The sequence below is a fragment of the Arvicanthis niloticus genome, chromosome 2 (assembly GCF_011762505.2).
Source record: "Arvicanthis niloticus isolate mArvNil1 chromosome 2, mArvNil1.pat.X, whole genome shotgun sequence".
NCBI lineage: Eukaryota > Metazoa > Chordata > Mammalia > Rodentia > Muridae > Arvicanthis > Arvicanthis niloticus.
This window is the reverse complement of record NC_047659.1, coordinates 103,290,949-103,313,504: the sequence shown is the minus strand read 5'-3', so window position 1 is coordinate 103,313,504 and position 22,556 is coordinate 103,290,949. Positions and strand designations below refer to the sequence as shown.

Here is a 22,556-nt window from a genome sequence, read left to right as displayed (position 1 = left end):
TTCCTATTTCTCATCTGTGATTGCTTGAATCTGCCAATGTGGAACTCCAGGATACGTTAGGTCAACCATATTTTTATTGCTGTTTTGAGACAATGTCTTGTGCTATAGCTCTAGCTGGTCTAGTACCCATAATGCTGCCAAGGCAAGCCACCAACTCATAGCAACTTTGACTTAACCTCTGAGATTCTGGGATTACAGACCTGTATCAGGCACAGACCTTTTGTTTTTCAAGAGGATTTAGGGAGGGGCATGAGTTAGGTCTACCATCCCAAACCATAAATCTTCCACAAATGGTAGATTGACTGAATGGTGATTATAGAAGAGGAGAGACCTACCATCAACATTCAAAGGAAGTAGTAGACTCTTGAAAAGCTTCATCACTGAAGTGTGACTAACAGCAGAGAAATGAAGTCATGCCAAGCAATTAGCAGACGTAAGTAGTGGACCTTCAATAGGAAAAGGTGATTCTGCTTGATGTTCACTATCTCAGTTTGAGTGAAGCCGGATTACATAATGTTATATTAGAAGTTGCCTAGTGGTTGACCTTGGGCTGATTTAGGGTTGGAGGAGAACAGAGATACAGATAGAAGAGGAGGAAGGGTAGTTTTAGAAAGCAATGAAAAACTCTATAGAGAGGGTCTCTTTGGCTTAATTAATTTATTTATTTATGGACTTATTTATTGATTTATTTGGGGTTTGTGACAGCAGGCTTCTAGAAGTCAAAGGGAGTCTGGTCTCTCCCACCATGTTGGTTCCAGGTGGTGAACTCAGGTCTTCAAATTTGGTGGTCAATGCCTTTATCCACTGAGCTATCCCGGGGCACTTGTTTTAGTTTTAAGGATTTAGTTTGTTTTGTACCGAAAGCAAGTTTCCAGAAAACATCAGGCTCCCTCATCTTTCTTTTTTTGGGATAGGAGCTCATGTTATAGCCCAGGCTGCCCTCGAACTCACGGTCTACTTGCCCAGGGTAACCTCCCCAACACTGGGATTACAAGTGAACCACCTTGACCTGTACTACCTCAGCTGACCCCGACGAGACCGCCTAAAGCTCTTGGTCCACCCAAGGTCTCTGGGCTGGCCTTCCAGGAATGCGCAGCCGGCCCTCGGCGCGCGGCCGCCGATTGGCCAGGACCGGACCGGGCGTGACGTCAGGCCCCGCCCCGCCGCCCTTCGACCCCGCCCCGCGGGGAAGGGCTGGCAGTTTAGTCTAGGGCAGCTGAAACCGGTTTGAGAGACGGCTGTAGCTGGGCTCCGTGCTGCCACGGGCCACCTAAGGGAGCGCTGGCGAGGCGCGGACGCTCGGCTTACTCGGCCGCGGCCCAGGCTCTCGGCGCGGCGCGGAGCCGCAGGTGAGGGGGGCCGGTGCGGGCGGGCGCTCACGCGGAGGGGCGGGCGGGCGGGCAGGCGGCCTGGTGTTCCGGAGCCGCGGCGCGGCTGGAGCCCCGGCTGCCACGCGCGGCTGCGGTCCCACTGAGCGGCATGACCCAGGACAGCCACGGAAATACCGGGCGGAGAACAGGGGAACAAAGAAAACGGCGGAGCTGGAGCCGAAGCCCTCCGTGCCTCCCTTCCTCGGCGCCCCCTCAGTCACCTCGCGCCGGCACTGGTGACTCGCGCCGTTTTGACAGCTGCTTATGTCCCCAAAGTGCCTAAAAATTAGTGCCCACGAAAGAAACTCTGGGTGACGGTACAGTCGGGTGGGGAGAACCTAGGGCTGCTGTGTAGCTCCTTGTCGGTGCCCTCGGTGACGTTTTAGGGTTGCGGTCCTCATGGGGTCGCCGGCTTGGAGGCAGTGGCTGTCCCGTGCTGCTTCATCTGCCGGGTCCGGCCAGAAGCGCGAGGGGGTGGGGGAAAGCCGGGAGTTTGCGGGTTTCCAGGGATTCTCTGACTATGCAGACAGCATGGTTGGGTCTAGTGTCCCCCACCCCTAGTCCTGTGCCCTGCGGCTCTAGGGCTCCTGCCCACTTAACTCTGCCCTCCAAGCTGCTGCCTGTTACATTTCTAACACAGTAAGGAAAAAAATAAATACAAGCTGTCAACCCCCCAACCCCAATTGCTCAATGTTCTAGAAACAAACAGCACAAAATAAAACTGGGAAACCTCATGCAACGACTTAAATACTAGGTGAAATCAGTGTTCTAAACAAAATTTAAATTTGCAAAGAAAGATGCAGGAAATGTGCATCCAGAGAATTAATTGGTAAACTCAGAAGAAAACTGAGTAATATTTGGTGTGTACTAAAAGTTGGTGGGTGAGTCAATTATTTTATATAATAAAATTGTGCAATAAATACATATGAAAATAATATCAACATGAAATGAAAAGCATTTGGAAAAAGCCCACTGCATGTCTAAAGCTGAAAAAGTTAGCTCTTGCTTAATGAAAAACCCATTCTTGTCTGCATATGTTTGATTAAAATACTGGCTGAAAGTATATGGAGGTCTGAGAAATGGGGCCGTAATGATGCCCCACCAACATGGACAGACATCAGTGTGGCCACTTAACCTGTTTCTTGATTATGGGATATTCTGAGGATCAAAGCTATACAATATAGGGAAGAGAGAAGAGAATTGGAAACAGCATTTTTTTTTTCTTCTTTGAAAAGTTTTAAAGGAAAACACAGATGTTCTTTTTGGCCAGAAATACATGCTTTAGCTAAAAATACCCACCTTCAGTTCAGCTGTAAACTAAATGTTCCTGTACCTTTGCTTAGCTTAAATCTCCAGTATGTTTTCCAAGCTGATAAACTAGCTAGGTCCACTGTTGAAAACATTCAGCAAAAAAGAATAAATTTTATTTTGCTAGGAGGAACTGTGAAAAGGTCTGATGTCAGTAAGTTATGGTGGGTGGCATCTAAAAACTCCTTGAGTCTGTTACTAAGGTTCAAATGGGCCAGCCACAGGTAGCAGTGCACACCCTTCCTTTTTACTCAGGCACTTAGGTGGAGACAGATCAGTGAATTCAAAGCCAGCCAGTGTGTTGATGCAAGATCGAGCCTCAAACATAAGTAAGCAAATTAAGTTAAATTAACTGCTCAAATTCAGCTGAAAGTGCTGTGTAGATATATCTTTAGACAGTACAAATTGGAGGTTGCATTGGAAAAAATTACCAAAGTCAAAACAACAAACTCGTAGTATGTAGTAAGGTGATAGGTGAGCTGGCTATCTGTCTCAGCTGGGTATGCAGTGACTAGCATTTTTTACTCCTATCTTTTATGTGTATCTGAAAGACCTCCTTCATTCAAGTTGGGATATTTTTGTTTGTTTAGTAGAAGAAATAAAGGTAGATGTGTAAACCTTGAGATTCTCAGTAGAGCAGGTGCTTTCTAAAGCACTGTCACTGCTGTTAGGAGTCACTGAGGTGCCAAAGCTATGTGCTTCAGTCCTGCACCAAAATTTTGGCCTCTGTCCATGGTCAAGTAAGCTGCCAGTGCAGCGGCTTCCCAGGCTTTTTCTTGTGCCTGCACTACACTTTTGAGGGGTGGGAACTGAACTAGATTGCTGACTTTTGACAATTCAAGTGGATGATGGTATTTTTCTCCTGGGCTTTTATGTGTTTCTATGTGTGTCTCTGTGTAGTGCACCCCCTGCTGCAGCTGTTCACTGCAGAGTTGTCATAGCTATCTCACAATTATAGAGATTGGAAATTTGGCTATTTCCCCTTTAATTAAATATCCAGACTGTTCCTGGTGGTCTAATGCTGTAGATGTCTAGAGATAAATTTTGTACTCACTGTTTGAATACATGGGAATAATTACATGTGACTTCGCTCACATCGATGGAATTGGTTATAGCCAGTTGATGAGTAGTTAGTTAAATACCAACTCTGAAGTCTCATAGATGAAATTGCCCTTAGTTTACAATTGTAAACACTGGGTGAAAGTTCAGATTACAGTGTAAGATTGACAGTCTGCTTGGACTCATCAGCAGAAGACAAAGCTTGCTGAAAAGCCTGAGGGCCTCACTGCTGAGGGCCTACATTTGATTCCCAGGACCATCCATGGTAGGAGAGAACCAACTCTTGCAAGTTGCCCTGTGACCTTCAGATGTATACTTTGGTCCTTCCTTCCTTGCCCCCTCCTCCTTTCCTCTTTTCTCTTAAAACCCAAAGAGAAATTGAAGTTGGTTATTTAGTCGTGTTGCTGAGTTATGGGTTTAATCTGTCTCTTAAAATTAATTCAGTATGCTGATAGTGATGGTGGGCACCTCTAATCCCAGAGGCCCAGGCAGGCAGATCTCTGTTAGTTTGAGACTAGCCTAGTCTATAGATTGAGCCAGGGCTACAAAGAGAAACCCTGTCTCAAAAGACAAAACAAAAATTAAATTAATTCTTTAAAGCTTTTTTTTGTTGTTGTTAGATTTAGGACTTATAATTTGGATCTGTTAAATGGAAGGTTGCAGCATCTCAACGAACCATTTTGCTTATTAAAAGTGCTTGTAGCCAGGCAGTGGTGGCGCATGCCTTTAATCCCAGCACTTGGGAGGCAGAGGCAGGCGGATTTCTGAGTTCGAGGCCAGCCTGGTCTACAGAGTGAGTTCCAGGACAGCCAGGGCTACACAGAGAAACCCTGTCTCTAGAAACCAAAAAAAAAAAAAAAAAAAAAAAAAGTGCTTGTATGCTCAGGGTTATACTCAAGATTTTGTCAGCTATTAAAGAACTATTGAAGTATTCAGATAGCAGGCTAATCTACAAGTGTTCTGTAAGATTTTTTTAACACTTCTAGCACAAGCATAGGATGTATGCACATGAATAGGTCTTGTTTACTCTTAGACACAGAAAATCAAATAAGGTATCTTAAATTATTTTGCTCATGAACAAGTTTTTTTCCATTATAGTTTTGGAGTTTTTACCAAAAACAGTAGAGTTGTCAAATACAATATTTGTCCAACTACATTATATGACATTATTAATCTTATTTTACATATATATATGATACTGTACATTTATAAAATAACTTACAGCATTTTACACATTTATAAAATAACATTTCAGCATTATATCTTCTAATTGATATAAATGTGATAATAGATCTATAGTTTGGAGATATTAAGCATAGACTCTTGATTACTTACATGCCCTCTCTAGGTGTTATAGATCAGGTTGTTGAACCTCAGACCTATTATTTATGGAGGGCTGCTCAGTCACCATGTGATGTTAGCAGTACCATTGGCCTCTGCCTACTAGATTCTAGAAACATCCCTATTCATAAATAAAACGAAATGTAGCTGGTAAACTAAGGATCATGATGCTGAAGTGTGATTGGTATTCGTTTAGAGACCTGGACATTCCTGCACAGGTATTTTTGGGTAATCATTTGAGTAGTTATGTGTCTGTGCATATGTATTTTAAAAGTAATTTCCTGCCTGTTAGTCATTTAAGGTAGGTCATGGTAAACATGCTTGTCTGGAGGTGGGCAAGACAAATTAGAAAATATGAATAAAAAAGGCAAAGGACCTCAGTGTTAGAAGTGCATATTTCTGAAAATAAAATCTGTAAAGTGAGAAGAATGTTTTCCTTTGTTATGTCAGAAGAGATTAGAAGCCAGAACAGCTGTGATTTTGGATGATCTTGATGACTAGAAAGAATGCTGTGGCCACAATAACATCTGATCAAGTTTTTCTTTTTTTCTTTTTTTTTTTTTTTTGTAATAGTTTGTGGTTGAGACTAAATTTAAAGAACTCTAATTTGCTGGTCCTATAAAAAAAATCTGAAAAGACTTAATTTTGGGAGAGGATTTGTGTGGCTAGCCAGTTACATTGTATATTAGAAATAGATTTTCAACCTTGTTGCTAAACAAAGCTAATTTCTGTAGTTGAGCTGAAAGGTTCCTGTTGCTTTTTCTGTTGTCTCCTTGAGCTTTTTCTGTCTGTGGGGTTTTCTTTTCCTTTCACCCTAACCTGGGCCTGGCTAAGAAAGATATGTTGACTTAGCACAGCTGCTTATCAGAAGAGAAAGTATGTGCCAAGAGAATTTTGACTCCCTAAAATAAAAAGTTTGGACCATTTGCTTTGCAATATTTCTGGTTCATACATTCTTGGATTTTTGGTGTAACAAAACCATGAGTCTTAATACTTAATACTTAATACTTAGATACTTAATGCAATCAATTGTATATAAGGAGTTTGAAATGGCTACTTGAATGTTTTGGTTATATCTTTTTTTTTTCTTCAATTTTGAACCTTTTTATTATCCATGTTACTTTTTTTTTTTTTTTTTTTTTAAGCTGGAGGGAGCCATAGTTGGGAGGAAAGGCACTAGGAGGAGTTGGAGTAGTGGTGTAGATATGATCAAGTTGTATAAACATTTGAAATTTTCAAAGGAAAATTATTTTAAAAATTGAAAAATATAACAGATTGCAGAGTCATTAACTATCTTTTGTTTGTTTGAGACAAGGTCTCTATGTAGTCCTGGCTGTCCTGGAACTCGGGGATCCTTCTACCTCTGCTTTCTGAGAGCTGGGATTATAAGTATGCAGCAATTAAATTGTTTGTTTTGAGACAAGATTTCTCTTTGTAGTCCTGGCTCTCTTGGAACTTGCTTTGTAGACCAGGCTGTCTCAGCCTCCTAAGTGCTGCCCTTAAAGACATGAGCCACTACCACCCAAACCAGTGAAATTTTTAAAAATGTATTTAGGTTTATGTATATGGAGAACACAGGTCAGAGAACAACTTTTAGGAATTGTGGTTTCGTTTTTGTTTGTTTTGTTTTTATGCTTTACTGTAGACCTGGGGATTGAACTTGGGTCATCAGGCTTGGTGGCAAGTGCGGTTGCCCTCTCTCATTGCATTCATTTGCTTTCTGTTAAGACAGCGACTTAGGCATTGCAAGTTCCTTTCCAACTCTCCATATAGTATGGATAAGTTGAACTTCTGTTCTGTAGTGCCTTTTATGTGGTGCTAGGGTTGAACCCAGGGTGTTGTGTGTGTTAGCACTATTAGTGAACTACACTCTTAACTCCGTTGTGTACTGATGCTAAAATAACTTATTTTTTTATACAGCTAATAAAAAATTTTCTTTTCTTTCCTAGCAGAAATCCTAAAATAATTCACCAGAATGACACCTTCTCAGGTCACTTTTGAAATAAGAGGAACTCTTTTACCAGGTAAAGCTTTACTTTAAAAATATTCTTTAAAGTTACGTAGACATTTTTCTTTGCCAGATGGTTTTTAAAATTAATCATTTGAAAAGCTCCACAACCCCCCGCCCCCCAATGTGTATGGGTGCTTTGTCTGCCTTCTTGTCTGTGTATCTAACTCCTGTAGAGTTCAGAAGAGGATATTAGATAATCTGGATCTCCTTAAGATTGTTGCGAGCTAATGTGTAGATGCCTGGAGTAAGCTGGGACCTCTGAAGAACATTCAGTGCTCTTAACTTGAGCCATCTCTCCAGAACCTTCTCCCTTCTTTTTGTTTTTTTGTTTTGTTTTGTTTTTGTTTTGTTTTGTTTCGAGACAGGGTTTCTCTGTGTAGCCCTGGCTGTCCTGGAACTCACTCTGTAGACCAGGCTGGCTTCTAACTCAGAAATCTGCCTGCCTCTGCCTCCCAAGTGCTGGGATTAAAGGCGTGTGCCACCACTGCCCAGCACCTTCTCACTTCTTATCCCGGCAAAAATCATATCTGCCCCAAGAATGTCCTTTTTGGGATTCTAAGCATTGTCCATTAGTGTACTTTTCAGGTGATACCTATGCTCTTATAGGCATCCACATAAAAGAATCCAGCAGCCTGAATTGTTTTCTGCCAAACAACACAGATCACACCAATTTGGTGCAGTCCTGCATTTGCCTTCTCTTTCCAAAATGCCACAAAGACCTTGCCTTTTTAAATGTTATCTTGTCTATCCCTTTTTAAAGACAGGGCCTTACTTTGTATTCCTGGCTAGCCTGAGACTCTTTCAACCTCAGAAATCCTCTACTCATTTTAAATTCTGATACCAGTACTACCAGCTATAGCAACTGAAAGCCTGATACTTTATTTTCTAGTCCAAGGATGTGCTGGTCCACACCTATGTACATGTGTTGGTTCATCCACACTCCCTCTTGGGCCCAATTTTCAAATGAAAAATTTAGATGAAATTGCCTTGTTGGTCTTGCCTGTCAGACACATACCTAGAACATAGCAAATTCAAGAGTATACCCACCCCTTATGGTATCTTTTATTGCTGTTAAGAAAACTGAACTTTTTGCACAGATAGGGATGGGTATTTTGTTTGCATGTCAAGGGGAAATTATTCTACTGTAAAAAGGTGAAATATTTGACTAAAATTGACTTATTTGCTACTTGGGAATTTTCTTTTAGCTTTATTTTTCTGTCGCCTATTAAAGTCCCATGAGATAATTGGTGTAAGGTATCATATCAAACACCAGCACATCTAGGTGTGAGTCTTGCTGTTTGTTCTGCGTTTGTTCTGCTCTGCTTATACTGTCTGCCTTTCAGTTCCTTGGATCTGCTGCTCCTCTCCCCATTTCCTCTTTTGAGAAGTTTCTTTTTTTTTCCAAATCTTGTTTTCCTTTGCCTGGATCTGTGCCCTTTAACTCACCATTATCAAGGTGAGGACTGTGGGAGGACCTCTGAGAAATTTCCTCAGGTTCTGGCACTGTTTTTGTAGGTCTTCTAGAGATTTTTAAATTACTTGAGTAATTTTCCCTGTGACAGTTGCTAAGCTTTATGAAAACATGATCATGTCTTGAACCTAGTGCAGAGCTTGGTACAGATGAGGAATAGAGTAAATGATTGACTCATTCTGTATAGCTAACATGTTTGTTGTAGCAACCACCACAGCAGTTGACTGTGTGTGTTTGTGCACATGCTTTATGTTCAGCCAGAAAACCTAGTACAGCTTTACTCTAGGTAGAATTCTTCAGATGATGATTGCCCATTAGCTGATGTGTAGCTTCTCACTGCACACTTCAGTCTTATACATAGCCTTCTGGAGAAACTACAGACTATATTGTATTCTTTTTTTGGGACAGGGTCTCATATATTCCCCAAGTGTTGTAGTAAAAATTAATTGGGTTTCTACATCACCTTTGATCATTCCATTCCCAAATAAAAGACACAAAACTATTATGTTTATATTATATAATATAATTTATATTTACATAAATAAATATAATATGTATTTATATTTATTAAATAGAATATATTTATATAAATCTAATATAAATATAATTTGTATTATATTTATATTATATTATATTTATAACTAGCCTTAATAGCACTAGAGCTAGACGGATATCAGCCCACTATACTATTTTGTCTATTTCCCTGTCAATAACCCTTAGATATAACTTGCCATGTTCCCACTGGGCTGCTTCTCCTACTCCAACTGGCCAGTCCTCATGACCATATTCTCATATTGCACATACCCCATGGTGTCTTCTTTCTTCCTCTCTTCTCCTTCCAGTGGTCTCTCATCAGACCCCAAGCCTAGGAACCAAAGGTCTGAAGCTCGTCTACTTCTCTTCTACAGGCTATAGATATTAATGAATAGTTTTAAATTAAGGAACACAACAAAAGCTGGTAAACATGAGAATTCACTCATAGGCAACTAGACCTTAGGGTACAGAATTTAGCATTACAATATGAAGCAACAGACCACACCTCAACAATCCCCCCTTTTTCTAAATAAAAAGGCTTTTTCTCTTAAAATATATAACATACAATAGGAACAATTAAGAAATAATTGATGGGCCGGGTGGTGGTGATGCACGCATTTAATCCCAGCACTTGGGAGGCAGAGGCAGGCAGATTTCTGAGTTGGAGGCCAGCCTGGTCTACAGAGTGAGTTCCAGGACAGCCAGGACTACACAGAGAAACCCTGTCTCGAAAAACAAAAAACAAAAAACAAAAAACAAAAAACAAAAAACAAAAAACAAAACAAACAAACAAACAAAAAAAAGAAATAATGGAAATTATTAGGTAAGAATTACATTCAAAAAGTTCAGTTTGCTTGTATTTGGCAACTCAGGAGAAAGTATTCTAATATTCCAGCCATGGTGTTCAGAGTTTTATGTCTAATTTTTTTATTCTAATTTGTATTACCATTCTAAAAACATCTTCTTGGACTTTAAAAGCATCTTCCTAAACCCTAAACAACTTAAGCTTCTAATAAGACTGGCTATCTAGTCTTCAACACCATCAGATACCTGAGACTGAATAAATATTACCTGAGTATGCAGGAAATGTAGATATACAGCTTCCAAAAACTATAGAAATGACAGAGACAATTGACTGCCTTTAGTCTCCAGTATTCTCTAAAACATGAGAACATCATCTTCAGCCTTCTGTCCCATAATAATCTGACAGACCTTTTATGAAGCAGGAATTATGAAGGACTTGTTTACCCTGTCTTGGCAGATCTCGTCAGTCAACTTCCCTGTGTCTGTTTTTCCTTTTTGCACAGCATTTTGTCTGCATTAGGACATTTTCTTTGTCTAGTGGCTAGCTTACCACAAATGACACCATCTCTAATTGCAGGTCATTCGATATTTATCATCTTCTTCCAAGCACCCAATGGGGTGCTGCCAGGGGCTGACATGTCTCAGTGTAGAAAAGCCTTAAATTAATAATAAAAAAGTGTTTAAATGCTGTATTTTGTTAATCTCTAAGGTTTTGAAGACCATCTATCTATTCATAGCATATCTGAAAAAGCAGATGTTGTCTGCCTCCAGTTACTTAGTATCTGTTCAGCCCAGGATGTATATTTTTGTGATAATCCAGCCTAGTATCTGACATGATGGTGATTTTACTGACCATTAACTTGCATTTCTTAACCATCCCTAATAGTTTGCAATAGCAGCTATTAAAAGGACTGGGAATAAACCTTGTAATTTTAAATGAATTGCATATGGATAATACCTATACAGAAGCTGAAACATACATTATGTTGTAACAAAATTAGTCTTAAATTTTATATCCATATACAAACATTATACCAGTGAAAATCTTAAACCTGTGGATTACTGTGGTACAGTAATCCATATCAATGTAAATAAAAATAATGGTACTTGAAAATAGCAATAACTATTGAAGAGTAGATTCAATAATCTACCCTCATATTCTTTTATTTCTGCTGGATTAGATACAGGTAGTAGGGAATAGAATCAAGGCTTTGTACATGCTACAGGCAGTTCTCATGCTTCCACTGCCCCCATGCTCTACTCTTTGAGAGAACTGTAAGCAGGCAGTTTAAGGTAGCCGCTGATGATATCAGAGTAGCTATCTTTGCAGACAGGAAGACACTCAGTTTTAGGGAGTAAAGGGGAAGTGATCGATACCCATGGCTAGATGGGAAGGGAGATAAGCATCGGCAGGTTGTAGGAGACCCCCAACAAACTATTACTATTTCTCTAAAATTCTTAGTATGTCTTAGTAGTCCAATGTTAGTATTCAGGAGGTAGAAACAGATGCATCGCTATAAATTCAAAGTCAGCCTGGTTTGCATAGTGCCAGGTTAGCCAGAGCTATGTAGTAAGAGCCTGCCTATAAAAAATAAAATAATAAAATAAACAAAAAACCAAAAACAAACCATCTCTTTGGTGTTTCTTGAAATTCTTGAAATTCTTGAAATTTCTTGAAATTGGAAGCTCCTTTGAAGAGATCATACCCGATCACTTTGTTTCTTGAATGCTTTTTACTTAATAAATAGTTGAATAGGTAAAAGCTTATTTTGCTGCCTCTGGTATGGAGAGGTAAGTCCAATTAACTTATCAGGTTATAGAATGGCAGAATAGCCGTGAGTCAAAAGTCTGCCTGAGTCTCCTTTTTCTTAACTCAAGGAGACTCTGAAGACAACTGCATCTGCTCTTCTTGCTTCCTAAACTTGGGAAGTTTCTTTGTTTGGGAAAGCCTAACAGCTGGTTTCTTTAGGAGAGGTCTTTGCAATATGTGGAAGCTGTGATGCCTTGGGAAACTGGAATCCTCAGAATGCTGTGACTCTTCTTAATGAGAACGAGACAGGAGAAAGGTGAGTGCAGACACGCCAGGTTACAGAGTAATTGTGACATTACAAACCTAGGGGCTGCTGAGATATTATGTATATAGTTTCTCTTAGCTTTATTTTTATGGAAATTGTGAAGTATACAGTTTTTAAAAAGTAAAATCACTTTATAAAGTTGGGGGTGGTGGTGTTCCTTATAACTTCCATTCAAAATTCTTGACATCTTGTGACTCTTGCCATTCTCATCTCCCTTTTATTACTTTGGGGGGGGGGGGGCGGTTTTCGAGACAGGGTTTCTCTGTATAGCCCTGGCTGTCCTGGAACTCACTCTGTAGACCCGGCTGTCCTGGAACTCAGAAATCTGCCTGCCTCTGCCTCCCAAGTGCTGGGATTAAAGGCGTGCGCCACCACGCCCGGCTTAAACTTTTTTTTTTCCCCATGAGACGAGGGAGGAGACAAATGGGATGTGGTGGGATTCGCCACCACCGCCCGGCTTATTACATTTTTTATGGTATGTGTATGTGTGTATTATATGATACATATATATGTATGTATTTGTTTGTATGCTACTGGTGTGTGTGTGTGTAAAAGAACAAGTTGCAGGAGTAAGTTCTCTCCTACCATCTGGGTCCTGGAAATAGAACTCAGATAAGCAGTTTGGCAGCAAACTGCTTTACTCACTGAGCCATGCCAAAGACTCACCTTCTCTGAAGGACCCCCACCCTGTTTTAGATGAACAGAATTGAACCTACCATATCACACACACTAAGCAAGAATTAAACCACTGAGTTACATACACAACCAAATGAGCCCTGAATTTGAGACCCGTCTTAGCTTCTTCAGTTATTAGGACAGGCCTGTGCCACCACATGAGCTTTACCACAGTGTTTCACAGTAGCAGACTGGCCGCCTGTAAAATAAAGTCTAGGTATTATCTCTAGATGTCTCAGTCCACTGTTATTTTCTGTATGTGTGTGTGTGTTCAAATCCAGGCCTTCATACACATACATGTTAAACATGCATCCTGCCATTTGTAATAAATATTATTATTATTACTTTGAGGCTGGTCTTGAACTTGACCCTCTTGCTTCAGCCTTCTGAGTACTAGGATTTTAGGCATATGTGCACATGTGCGTAAGAAGTTATTTTTCTTTTGGGGACGTACTGGGGATTGAACTTTTAGCTTTTGTTCATGCTAGAGGAATGTTCTACTACTTAGCTCTTTTCTTTACCTTTCCTTCTTTTCACTCTCTAGTTTTTCTTTTTAAGTTGTGTTTGTTTATGTTCTTACTATTTTTCATGTATATGTATGAGCTTTCCCATGCCATGGCATGTGTAGACAACTTTGGGAGTAGTTCTCTACCATGTGAGTCTTGTAGATTGAATTTAGGTTATCTGGCTTGGTGGGAAGTGTTTTTTTTCTTTTTTCTTTTCTTTTTGATTTTTCGAGAGGGGATTTCTCTGTGTAGGCCTGGCTGTCCTGGAATTCATCATATAGACCAGGCTGGCTTCAAACTTAGAGATAGATCACCTGCCTCTGCATCCTGAATGGATTAAGGGCACCACTACCACCCGGCTAAATTGTTTTTATTAGCCATTTTGCTAGCTTCTTCTAAAATTCTATTTATTTGTCTGCTTATTTAGTAACTAGACAGGATCTCACTATGTACCTCTGGCTGGCTTGGAACTTGCTATATAGGCCAGGCTGGCCTTAAACTCACAGAGATATGCCTGTCCCTACCTCATTCTCCAGCTTAGCACATCTGCTCTCACAGACCTAAGTTCAAATCCCAGCACCCAGTGGACAGTATTTTGAGACTGGATCTTAGCTAACTTACTCATTGAACTCACACTATAGTCAAGGCCCACTTTGTTCTTGAGTTTACAAATTTATGATATTAAACTCTTAATCAGTATCATAAGTGTATGCTGCCATGCTTAGCAAAACCACTTTCTAGAAGTATGTGATATTAATGAGTAGAACATGCACTTTGATTTCTAAGCTACAAAGAGAAATGTAGTCACTAGCTGTAGGGGTGATATTTAGAAAACAGTGCCTGGTCCAGCTTGTTCCCGGACAGCCACCATGTTCCCGCTGCTCCTTGGCTGTGACCAGGGCTCTGGCTAGCTAGATGCCCAGGCCCTGGCATCCACGAGATGCCAGCATGGGGATAGCTTTGCCAATCCACCATGCTGCATCCACAAAGCTGAACCCCAGACAATACCCGCTATTCTCGAAGTGCCCAGTAGAAATGAGACTCTTAAAGCTTAATGATTATTTAAAGGATTTATATATTTAGAAATGCTCAATCAACAAGATGCCCACACAGTTAGAGTTGTTACCCAATATCTAACCTTTTCATAGAAATTGCTACCCAGAACAACTTTTGACCCATCCATGGTTCTCCATGGCTGATAGCCTCCTTCTCCTTCCCTTCCTCTATTTCTCCCCTCCCCTTTTTTTTCTCTCCCAGCTCCACCTTCTCCTCTACTGCCTAATCACTGAGCTCCACTGCGAATACAATGTAGCAGAATAAGTATCCTGCTACAACTGGCAGCATTAAGCTCAGTATAAGTTTGTTGCTAGTGCACTGGACAAGGAAAAGACAGATAAAGGTGCATGCAGTTCGCTGTAATCTTGAGCAAAGCTCATGGATCCAGGCCTTGAAGATTTTCTAATCTTCACAGCTAAGTGGTTAGGACAGAATGAAAAGATGTCAATAAAGGTGGCACTTATTCAAAAACTTTGTAGTAACATGAAGCATCTCTGAGTAAGTTAGAAGACAAGAAGATTGACAGTATTCACTCTTGTATTGCTTTGAGTGTTTTAGAGTTCACGTAGTGATATGTGTATCTGGTTCCTTTTCATCCTTTAAGTCAGCTCATAGTTTTTTCACTGGGTATTCTACTCTAAAGCTTCCTCAAATTTGTAATTTGACCTGCTCCACCCCATTAGTGTATGTGGCTTGCATATATATTTGTCCATCCACACAGGAAAACAAAGTCTTTGAGGATGGGCTAATTGCTGCATTCCCACTGCCTACTGGGCAAGCCTGGAGTTAAGTCATGGGTAGAGTCCTTCATACATTTTACTTTGATACTGATGTATTCCTTTTTCTTTCTTTTTTTTTTGTCCCCACCCCTCAGTGTGTTGTGGAAAGCAGTGATTGCTCTCAATAGAGGAGTGTCAGTGAAGTACCGCTACTTCAGAGGCTGCTTTTTAGAACCAAAGGTATGTTTTCTTTATATATTTTTGTATTTCTGCAGGACTTTCCATAGTAATAAATTTAAGTTTGAAAACATTAGAAAATGAGTATGTTTTGGTCAAATAAGGAATAGATTTCTTAATAACATTTTAGTACAAAAAAGAAAAAAAGAACCAGGTAAGTACCTAGTTCACAGACATTGTCATGGGATTTTTGAGAGATTAATAAATAGTATGTGCTACAATGTCTTAACCAGTGTTATCCAATGTGTACATTTTCTATAACTTTGTAAACTAGTTACTAATTATAGGGTTTTAAAATTTGTTTTTATTATGTGGTACAGATACATTTAGAGAAGTATATTAGTTTAAAATTTTTTTTTCATGGCAGTCTTCTATCCTTTAGTGGCTGCATTATTGAATGCTTACCAAAAAAAGAGTGACTCCTCTTGAAACTTCCCATAGACGCTGCTGATCAGGCAGGGTCTGTGAAAACTTTGAGCAATCTATCAGTCCTCAGTCTGCCTGTCCACAGCTTATGTTAGGATTGATTTCATTTTCAGAGAAGGAAAATGTTAACTTGTTTCCTTAGCTTACAGACATCAATTTATTTAATGAAAAGACTCTCTCCCTTCAGATTTTTACCTGTGCCTCATTTGTGCATGTGTGGGAAACAAAATATGGACTAGACCTTTGAGAAATTTTATTTTCTTTGACAATTCTAGAATACTTTTTTTTACATATGAAAAATAGTAGCAACTACTGCTACCTCATTTCTCCATCAAATCCACTCCAGCTGTCTTTTGCACCTATTATGGTTTTTATTATAAGAATATTATGTAAATATTCAGTAATTGAACTTAAATTACATTATGGGTGATCATTGTGATGGCTTATCTTGACAATAGACTAGCAACAAAGAACACCTGTTTAATTGGTCTAGCAGTTGTACCTCATGGTCAGGTCTTCCAGTTCAAATTGAACAATGTGTGGATAAACAAATCAATCATGTCGTTAGAAGTCTGAGTCCTGGTATATAAAAACTTTGTGTAATGGGAAGTTAAATTTTATTTGGAAAAGGGGATCTGGACAGTAAACGTCAGTAAGTCCTTTGGGCATAGTTATATAAAACTATTGTCAACACAGGCCACAGTAAACCAACCTATAGTGTTATTTTCATAGAATATATAACCAAAAGCAACAAGTCAGTCCACTGATTCCTTTTGGAAAATTGGCAGGACACCTGCCAGACAGTAACAGAATTTTCCCTTCTAATACTTGCAAAAGTTTACAGTATATGTTGGTGAGTGTGTTTCTTCAAGTAGGTGCTTGCTCTGTATCGTGTACACATGTACCGTGTGATGCAGGGGCTGCCCTGGTAAGTATGTTTTTCATGGATTAGAGTTAATAGCTACATAAAACCCCACACATGGCTACATTTTTTCCCCTTGTGCCAGCTTAAAGTGACACTTCTAAAAGTTGGTGGTGCTTTTAAAATGAAACATTTTTTTATTATAATTATGATGAAACTTTGTCTTAAGAGTGTATTGCCAAAAAATGGTAGACACACACAAGGAATCTTGAATCATGAAAGTACACAAATGAGTGGAATCCATGTCTTATGAATATTAGACTTGATAGGAAAGCAGAGGTGGGCCATGAGTGGGTCACTAGACAGGAATTGTGGAGGTCTAGCTAGGCAGCTACATTTTATTGTAGTAAATACAGGGTCACAATTCATGTTTTTTCCATACTTTGCTTCTCCTTGACATGTTTTTTTTTTTTTTTTTTTTTTTAGTTTGGTAGAGTTGTAAAGTTCTTTTTCTCAGTTTTTCTATTCTTTCTCTCTCTCCCTCTCTCCCTCTCTCTCCCTCTCTCCCTCTCTCTCTCTCTCTCTCTCTCTCTCTCTCTCTCTCCCTCTCCCCCTCTCCCTCTCCCTCTCCCTCTCCCTCTCCCTCTCCCTCCCTCCCCCGTGTGTGTGTGTGTGTGTGTGTAAAACACCAGAGTTTAAATGGAGTTACCTATAGGTTATTTACAGGAGAATGAAGAACTTGGCAATGTCTATACCTAGCAACATTGTCAATCTGTAGAACACAGGGAAGGGAGCACATTGTGAGCCCCTCCTCCCCTTTTCTTGGTTTCTCAAAGCTGCAGGTTTGTTTTAGAACTTGTAAAGTTAGAATAAAATGTTAGTTTGCTTCATTTTAATAGTTTTACAGGTAGCAATTGTTCACTTTATTTAAATATAGTAAACAAAGTTGATGAACATTCCTAGACTAGAACAGTGTGTGTCCATACAGAGTCCATTGATTTCACAACTTCACTAAATAGGCTTGAAATAAAAGATTTATTTATTTCATTTATGAGTATTTTGCCTGTGTGTCTGTATGTCTATGCACCTTGTGTGTGTGCCTGGTAGCACCAGAGGACAGACTAGAGGGCATCAATCACAGTTGGGACTGGAGTTATGGTTGGCTGTGAGCTAATGAGTGGATGCTAGAAACTGAACCTCGAGTCCCTTAGGAAAGCAGCCAGTGTCTCCAGCAGTGTCTCCAGCAGCCACTGGGGAGCTATCTGTCCAGTCTTAAACTACTTTGTTGAGGAATTAAAATTTAAATTTAAGAAATTAACGATTTTTTTTCAGACTGAAATGTTACCTAATTTTTGAATATAATTTTTGAGAATTTTTTTGTGAAAATACCATCATACTTTTTTATAATGCTAATACTTAATACTCATAATTCATTATTAAATCTCATTTGTCCTTCATTTCTTATTTTTTAAATGCTTTAACAAGTGAGTCAGGTATGAGATAATTTTTCATTTTTATAATAGCATAGGCTGTTACTTTGTAGAGTAGCTTCTTTATACAATAATATTCTGGATGCCAAATGCTTTGCATAAGATCCATCTTCCTTTATTTGAATCATGTCAGGCTGACCCATTTCCTTATTGGACTTACTAGAAATGTTGTTAAATAATGAGTTTGGTATTGTAAAGTTAAAAAAAAAAATACTGTTCTCGTACATGCAGGTTGTCTTCTAAATTGTGGGATAAAGGAATCAGTAAGTAAAAATTAGTTTGTTTGCAAGCAGTGCCTTTACCTGACTCACAATTTTGCTTGCTGGTATATTAAAGACACATGTACATGTTATTGTTGGTATAGCTGAGTGGTATCCAAGCATTTAAGAAAGCAACAAGGGGGGTTAGAGAGATTGCTCAGTGGTTAAGGGCACTGACGTTTACTCCCAGAACTCACATTGGGTGGCTCACAACTATGGGAACAACTTCAAGGGATCTGATACCTCTGGCCTTCAAGGACATCTGTGGGACATGCCCACATGCAGACATACCTGCACATAATTAAAAATATTTTTTAAAAAGAAGGTAATAAATAAACTGTAAATATTTTTGTTAGTAATACATGTCTAGAGATATTTCCATAGTAATATAATTAAATATTATGATGTAACTGTAGGTATTAACTGTTAATAAAATGTTATCTTTTCTATAAAGATAACCATTCACTTTATTCCAAAAGTTTAAATTTAGCACATCATTTGCAGAATGGAACTGTTCTTTCTCAAAATTTTAAAGAATGAATTTTATTTAGCATACTAGATTAGCATATTGGCATAAAGTATTATAGGTTTTTGAATCATCACTGAGATTTTAAATTTTAAAATATTCCAGCCTTATTTTTTAAGCACATCAGTGAAATTTGAAAATTACTTTTTCTAATGTAAAAGCCATAGTCAAGAGCTTAGAAAAATCAATGTATTTATAAATTAGGGCTTTTGTTTTTGTTTGTTTTTGAGACAGGGGTCTTACCTTGTAGCCTTGACTGGTATGGAACTTGCTGTGTACACCAGGCTGGCCCGACTCAGAGATCCACCTGCCTCTGGCTGCTGAGTGCTGGGGCTGAAGGTGTGCTGTTTGCTTTTTACACTCTAACAGTTTGTGTACCGGCCTAATATAATTCTCTACAGTGAGAGTGCTTGTAGACAGAAATCATCTTACTAAACTTGTCCTTTGACTATTCCTCACTAGTCAAGTCTGTGCAGTTTTATTGTGTAAGTAATGAGTTTGTTGCTAAAATTGGTGAAGTCAAGGTATTAAAATTATTACTAAAATAGTTTTCCTATGAAATATATAATTGACAAGGCTATTCTTAGGTTTTATAGATACTGTAGTCATTACTGTAGTTATTCTCTAAAACAAAACAAAACATCCTTTTCTCCCTCTAGTTTTTATCCTTGTAAACGGCATGCTTTAGTTCACGTTTAATTATTGACTTCTGTTAAGAACATAAGTCCAAACCATCTTTGAAGGAAAGAGTGTGAGGGAAAGGTGGAGTGAATGTGAAAAAGGCTTAGATCTTCCAGTCTGTGCTTATTGCCTATTTTTAATGTATACATTACTTTGAAGCTTAAGTGATAGGTGGAAGTGTGTCTCTGTTTTTGCATGTATACGCACATACCCACAATCCCCCAAAAATGGTTTAAAATGTGATGCAGAAATAAATGTAATTTTAGTGTATTAGAAATTATATTCAGCATATTTTAAGATGACTATTATAACAGCAAGGATGTGTTGAGAAAGAACATTTCTTATCCATTTCTTATCCAGTGTTAGTGATTTGAATAAACCTCCAGTGCTATTGTAGTTTTTAACTGTTTATAAATTTGAGGAAATAATTTAAGTTGTTTGCTTTAAGTGCTAGAATTATGTGTTTAATAATGATATTCCTGTTTTGTTGGATGCTTACCATTTGGTACATTTATCAAATTAAATCATCAGTGGAAGAGCTATCTAAAGGAGTATGATGCAGAGAAGTTTATATTCTAAAGGTTCAAAGGTTTATGTTGGTAGTGATCATCCTGAAACTGCCTTTTAGCAAAACTGTATTTTGCTAAAATTATCAGAGAATATATAAAAATGATTCTATCCTTTAAGGTTGTAGTTTTATTTTGGCACATAAATTTAAGTGTAAGTTTCTTGACTCTGCCTTGAGTTTGCTCAGAGCGTCTTTGCTGTTGGCTCATTCTGGTTAAACTGTGTGTCAGCCACAGCACATTTTCTTACTGAGAAAAATATTAGGAATTGTTATACTATGATTTTTTTTCAGCTTGAAAGCATAAAACTCAAATTTGATATTAATTTATTTTCCCTTTTATCACAATCATTTATTTTTCAAACTAAACTGTTCGTGTATGTATTCTTCTAGGATTTCTTGTGTTCTTTGCAAACATGGTTTATTATTGTACTATGAGAAATGTAGTAGACTTTGTATTCCTAAGCAAAGTAGAGGACTTGGTTGTACCTCTGGCTTCCTGTAGTAATGTGTACTAAGTGATCCTGAGGTACTTGCTCTTGCTACCCCTGCCCTCATAGGCCAGGTTAGACTGTCTTCTAAACATGCAGCTTTTCCTAGTAGAGCAGGGAAATACTTAGATACACCCCTTTGACATAACAAAGAAAGTATGATTGGCGTTAATTTTAATTTACAGTAGAATTAGTATTGGTGCAAAATTTTAAATTTTCTTTAAAAAAAAAAACCCAAACCAACAAAGTATTATGGATAAATTTGCAAATGGCTTTAAGAGAGTTTTGTGTGTCAGTTCATCTTTTTTTAAAATTTATTGCCTTTAACTTTTTTTGTAGTAGTAGTAGTATTTCATCATGTTTTGTGACCTGGGTACATGCCTGATTTGGGACATATAATACTGAATAACTAGCAAGATGAATTTCTTGTTTCTTGGTCTCATTTAGTGTAAGACATAGGCCACAAACATCTAATGGAATCATGGGTAGAAAATAAGATATAAGAAATTATTGCAGACGTTTAACTTTTAAATTGCAGACTATCGGTGGTCCATGTCAAGTCATAGTTCACAAGTGGGAGACTCATCTACAACCACGATCAATAACCCCTTTAGGTATGGGCATTAACTGCGTCTGTTTGAGGCATATGCATAAAGTTACTAATGTGCTGCACTGGAGCTTAGGGACATAGTGCACTGACAGAACTCTAGATTGCACTTAGCATGTCATGGATCCTTAGTTCAAAACTGAATAGTTTTATAGCCTTTATTTATAAACTATTAGAAATGCTTGTCTACTTATTTTTGTTTGGGGGTTTTTAGATTATTATAAGATTTATTTCACTCTGGAGTTGGAAGGTAATAACATTCTTGTCTGAGGAGTCATGGCTTCATTAGATTTCTTTAGAGAGCATTTTAAGAAATAATTGATCCAAAACAATCTCTTAAAAGTTTAGCTTTGAATTCTAATAAAGTTATCATATTTTTTTTAAAATACTAGTAAATACTTAAACAAATGAATTTACATTTCTTTGTTTTAGTTGACATACATTCTTCTAATTCATTTAAATTCCTTTTTGGCTCTGCTATTATTTATATCAGAAGTCTTTTTGTTTTGTCTTTTTGCTTTTAATTCAATTTTCTGTGACAAAAAAAATGGCATTTCTCTTCATACAAGTGTTTTTTAGTTCACTTTTCTATGCTGAAACCCATTTCACATATCTATGAAACTACTCACTTGTATTTGTGAATTGAATTAGCCTGAGAAGTGCATGTTTTAGTTCCTACAGAAAATCAAAATTGAGATTGTGGGTTTTGTAGTTTAGATTAGGAACTAATGGTGGGAGTTTCTGTTTTGCCCTCTTTAAAGAACACATGTTGTTTATAGATGTCTCATTTCATCTTCCATTGGGTTTTCTTTCTGTATGTTTTTGATAGTTTTTATGGCAGCATCTTTAGAATTACAATAGTCTCATTGAAGTCAGAGAAAATTTAAAACAGTATGCATTTGGATGCATCTTGAAATTAAGTATATTTTGGCATTGTGAGAAGTAGAATGATTTTATTTCTCTTGTAGAAATTAATGTGCTGCTTTGGGGAAGGTGATGTAAACGTGCAGAAAATGTGCAGTCTCTGGACAATCTTTAGGAAACACTTCATTTATTTTGACAGATATTTCAGGCTTGCTTAAAGTAAGCTGGCATGAGCCCTAAGGAAACATATTTCATGTTTTGCTAGATACAGCTTTGCATCTTTTTTCCATGATCTTAACATTGTGAGGGGCTGTGTTAGTACTTATTTTGGTAGTTCTCCACAGCTCTCTATGCACAGTTTATGCTGTTTATAAAGCTTTTGGTTGGCTTTAAGATTGTTGGGGTTTGAGGAAATTCTGGAAGTGCACCACCTAAAAAATAAGCATTTTAATTGTGCCAAGACTGTTGGTTTGAGACATAAGCAAGGATCTCATGGCCAACAGCTCATTAGGCTCATGTCTGGTGGGTGCTGAGCTTTGTCCAGTCTCTCGGGCACCTTTCAGGACCTTGTGTCACATGTGAGCAGGCACTCAGGTCTGTAGGATCAACACTGCTTGC

The 22,556-nt window shown here is 38.4% G+C and overlaps 1 protein-coding gene across 6 annotated transcripts in view; it reads left to right on the top strand.

Moving 5' to 3' along the window:
* Window positions 1-1,162: 1,162 nt before the first annotated feature.
* The window catches only part of Gpcpd1 (glycerophosphocholine phosphodiesterase 1), a 47,301-nt gene continuing 25,907 nt past the window's right edge, over window positions 1,163-22,556 (top strand). For 2 of the 6 annotated variants that reach the window (XM_034494632.2, XM_076929793.1), the window contains exons 1-5: window positions 1,200-1,349; window positions 7,031-7,102; window positions 11,868-11,964; window positions 15,085-15,169; window positions 21,006-21,081. In XM_034494632.2, the coding sequence (XP_034350523.1) occupies window positions 7,054-7,102; window positions 11,868-11,964; window positions 15,085-15,169; window positions 21,006-21,081 (307 nt within the window). In that variant the 5' untranslated portion in view covers window positions 1,200-1,349; window positions 7,031-7,053. Of the gene's footprint in view, window positions 1,350-1,586; window positions 1,607-7,027; window positions 7,103-11,867; window positions 11,965-15,084; window positions 15,170-21,005; window positions 21,082-22,556 lie in introns of those variants that run through there. The other 4 variants (XM_076929794.1, XM_076929795.1, XM_034494634.2 and 1 more) reach the window with 4 other exon arrangements.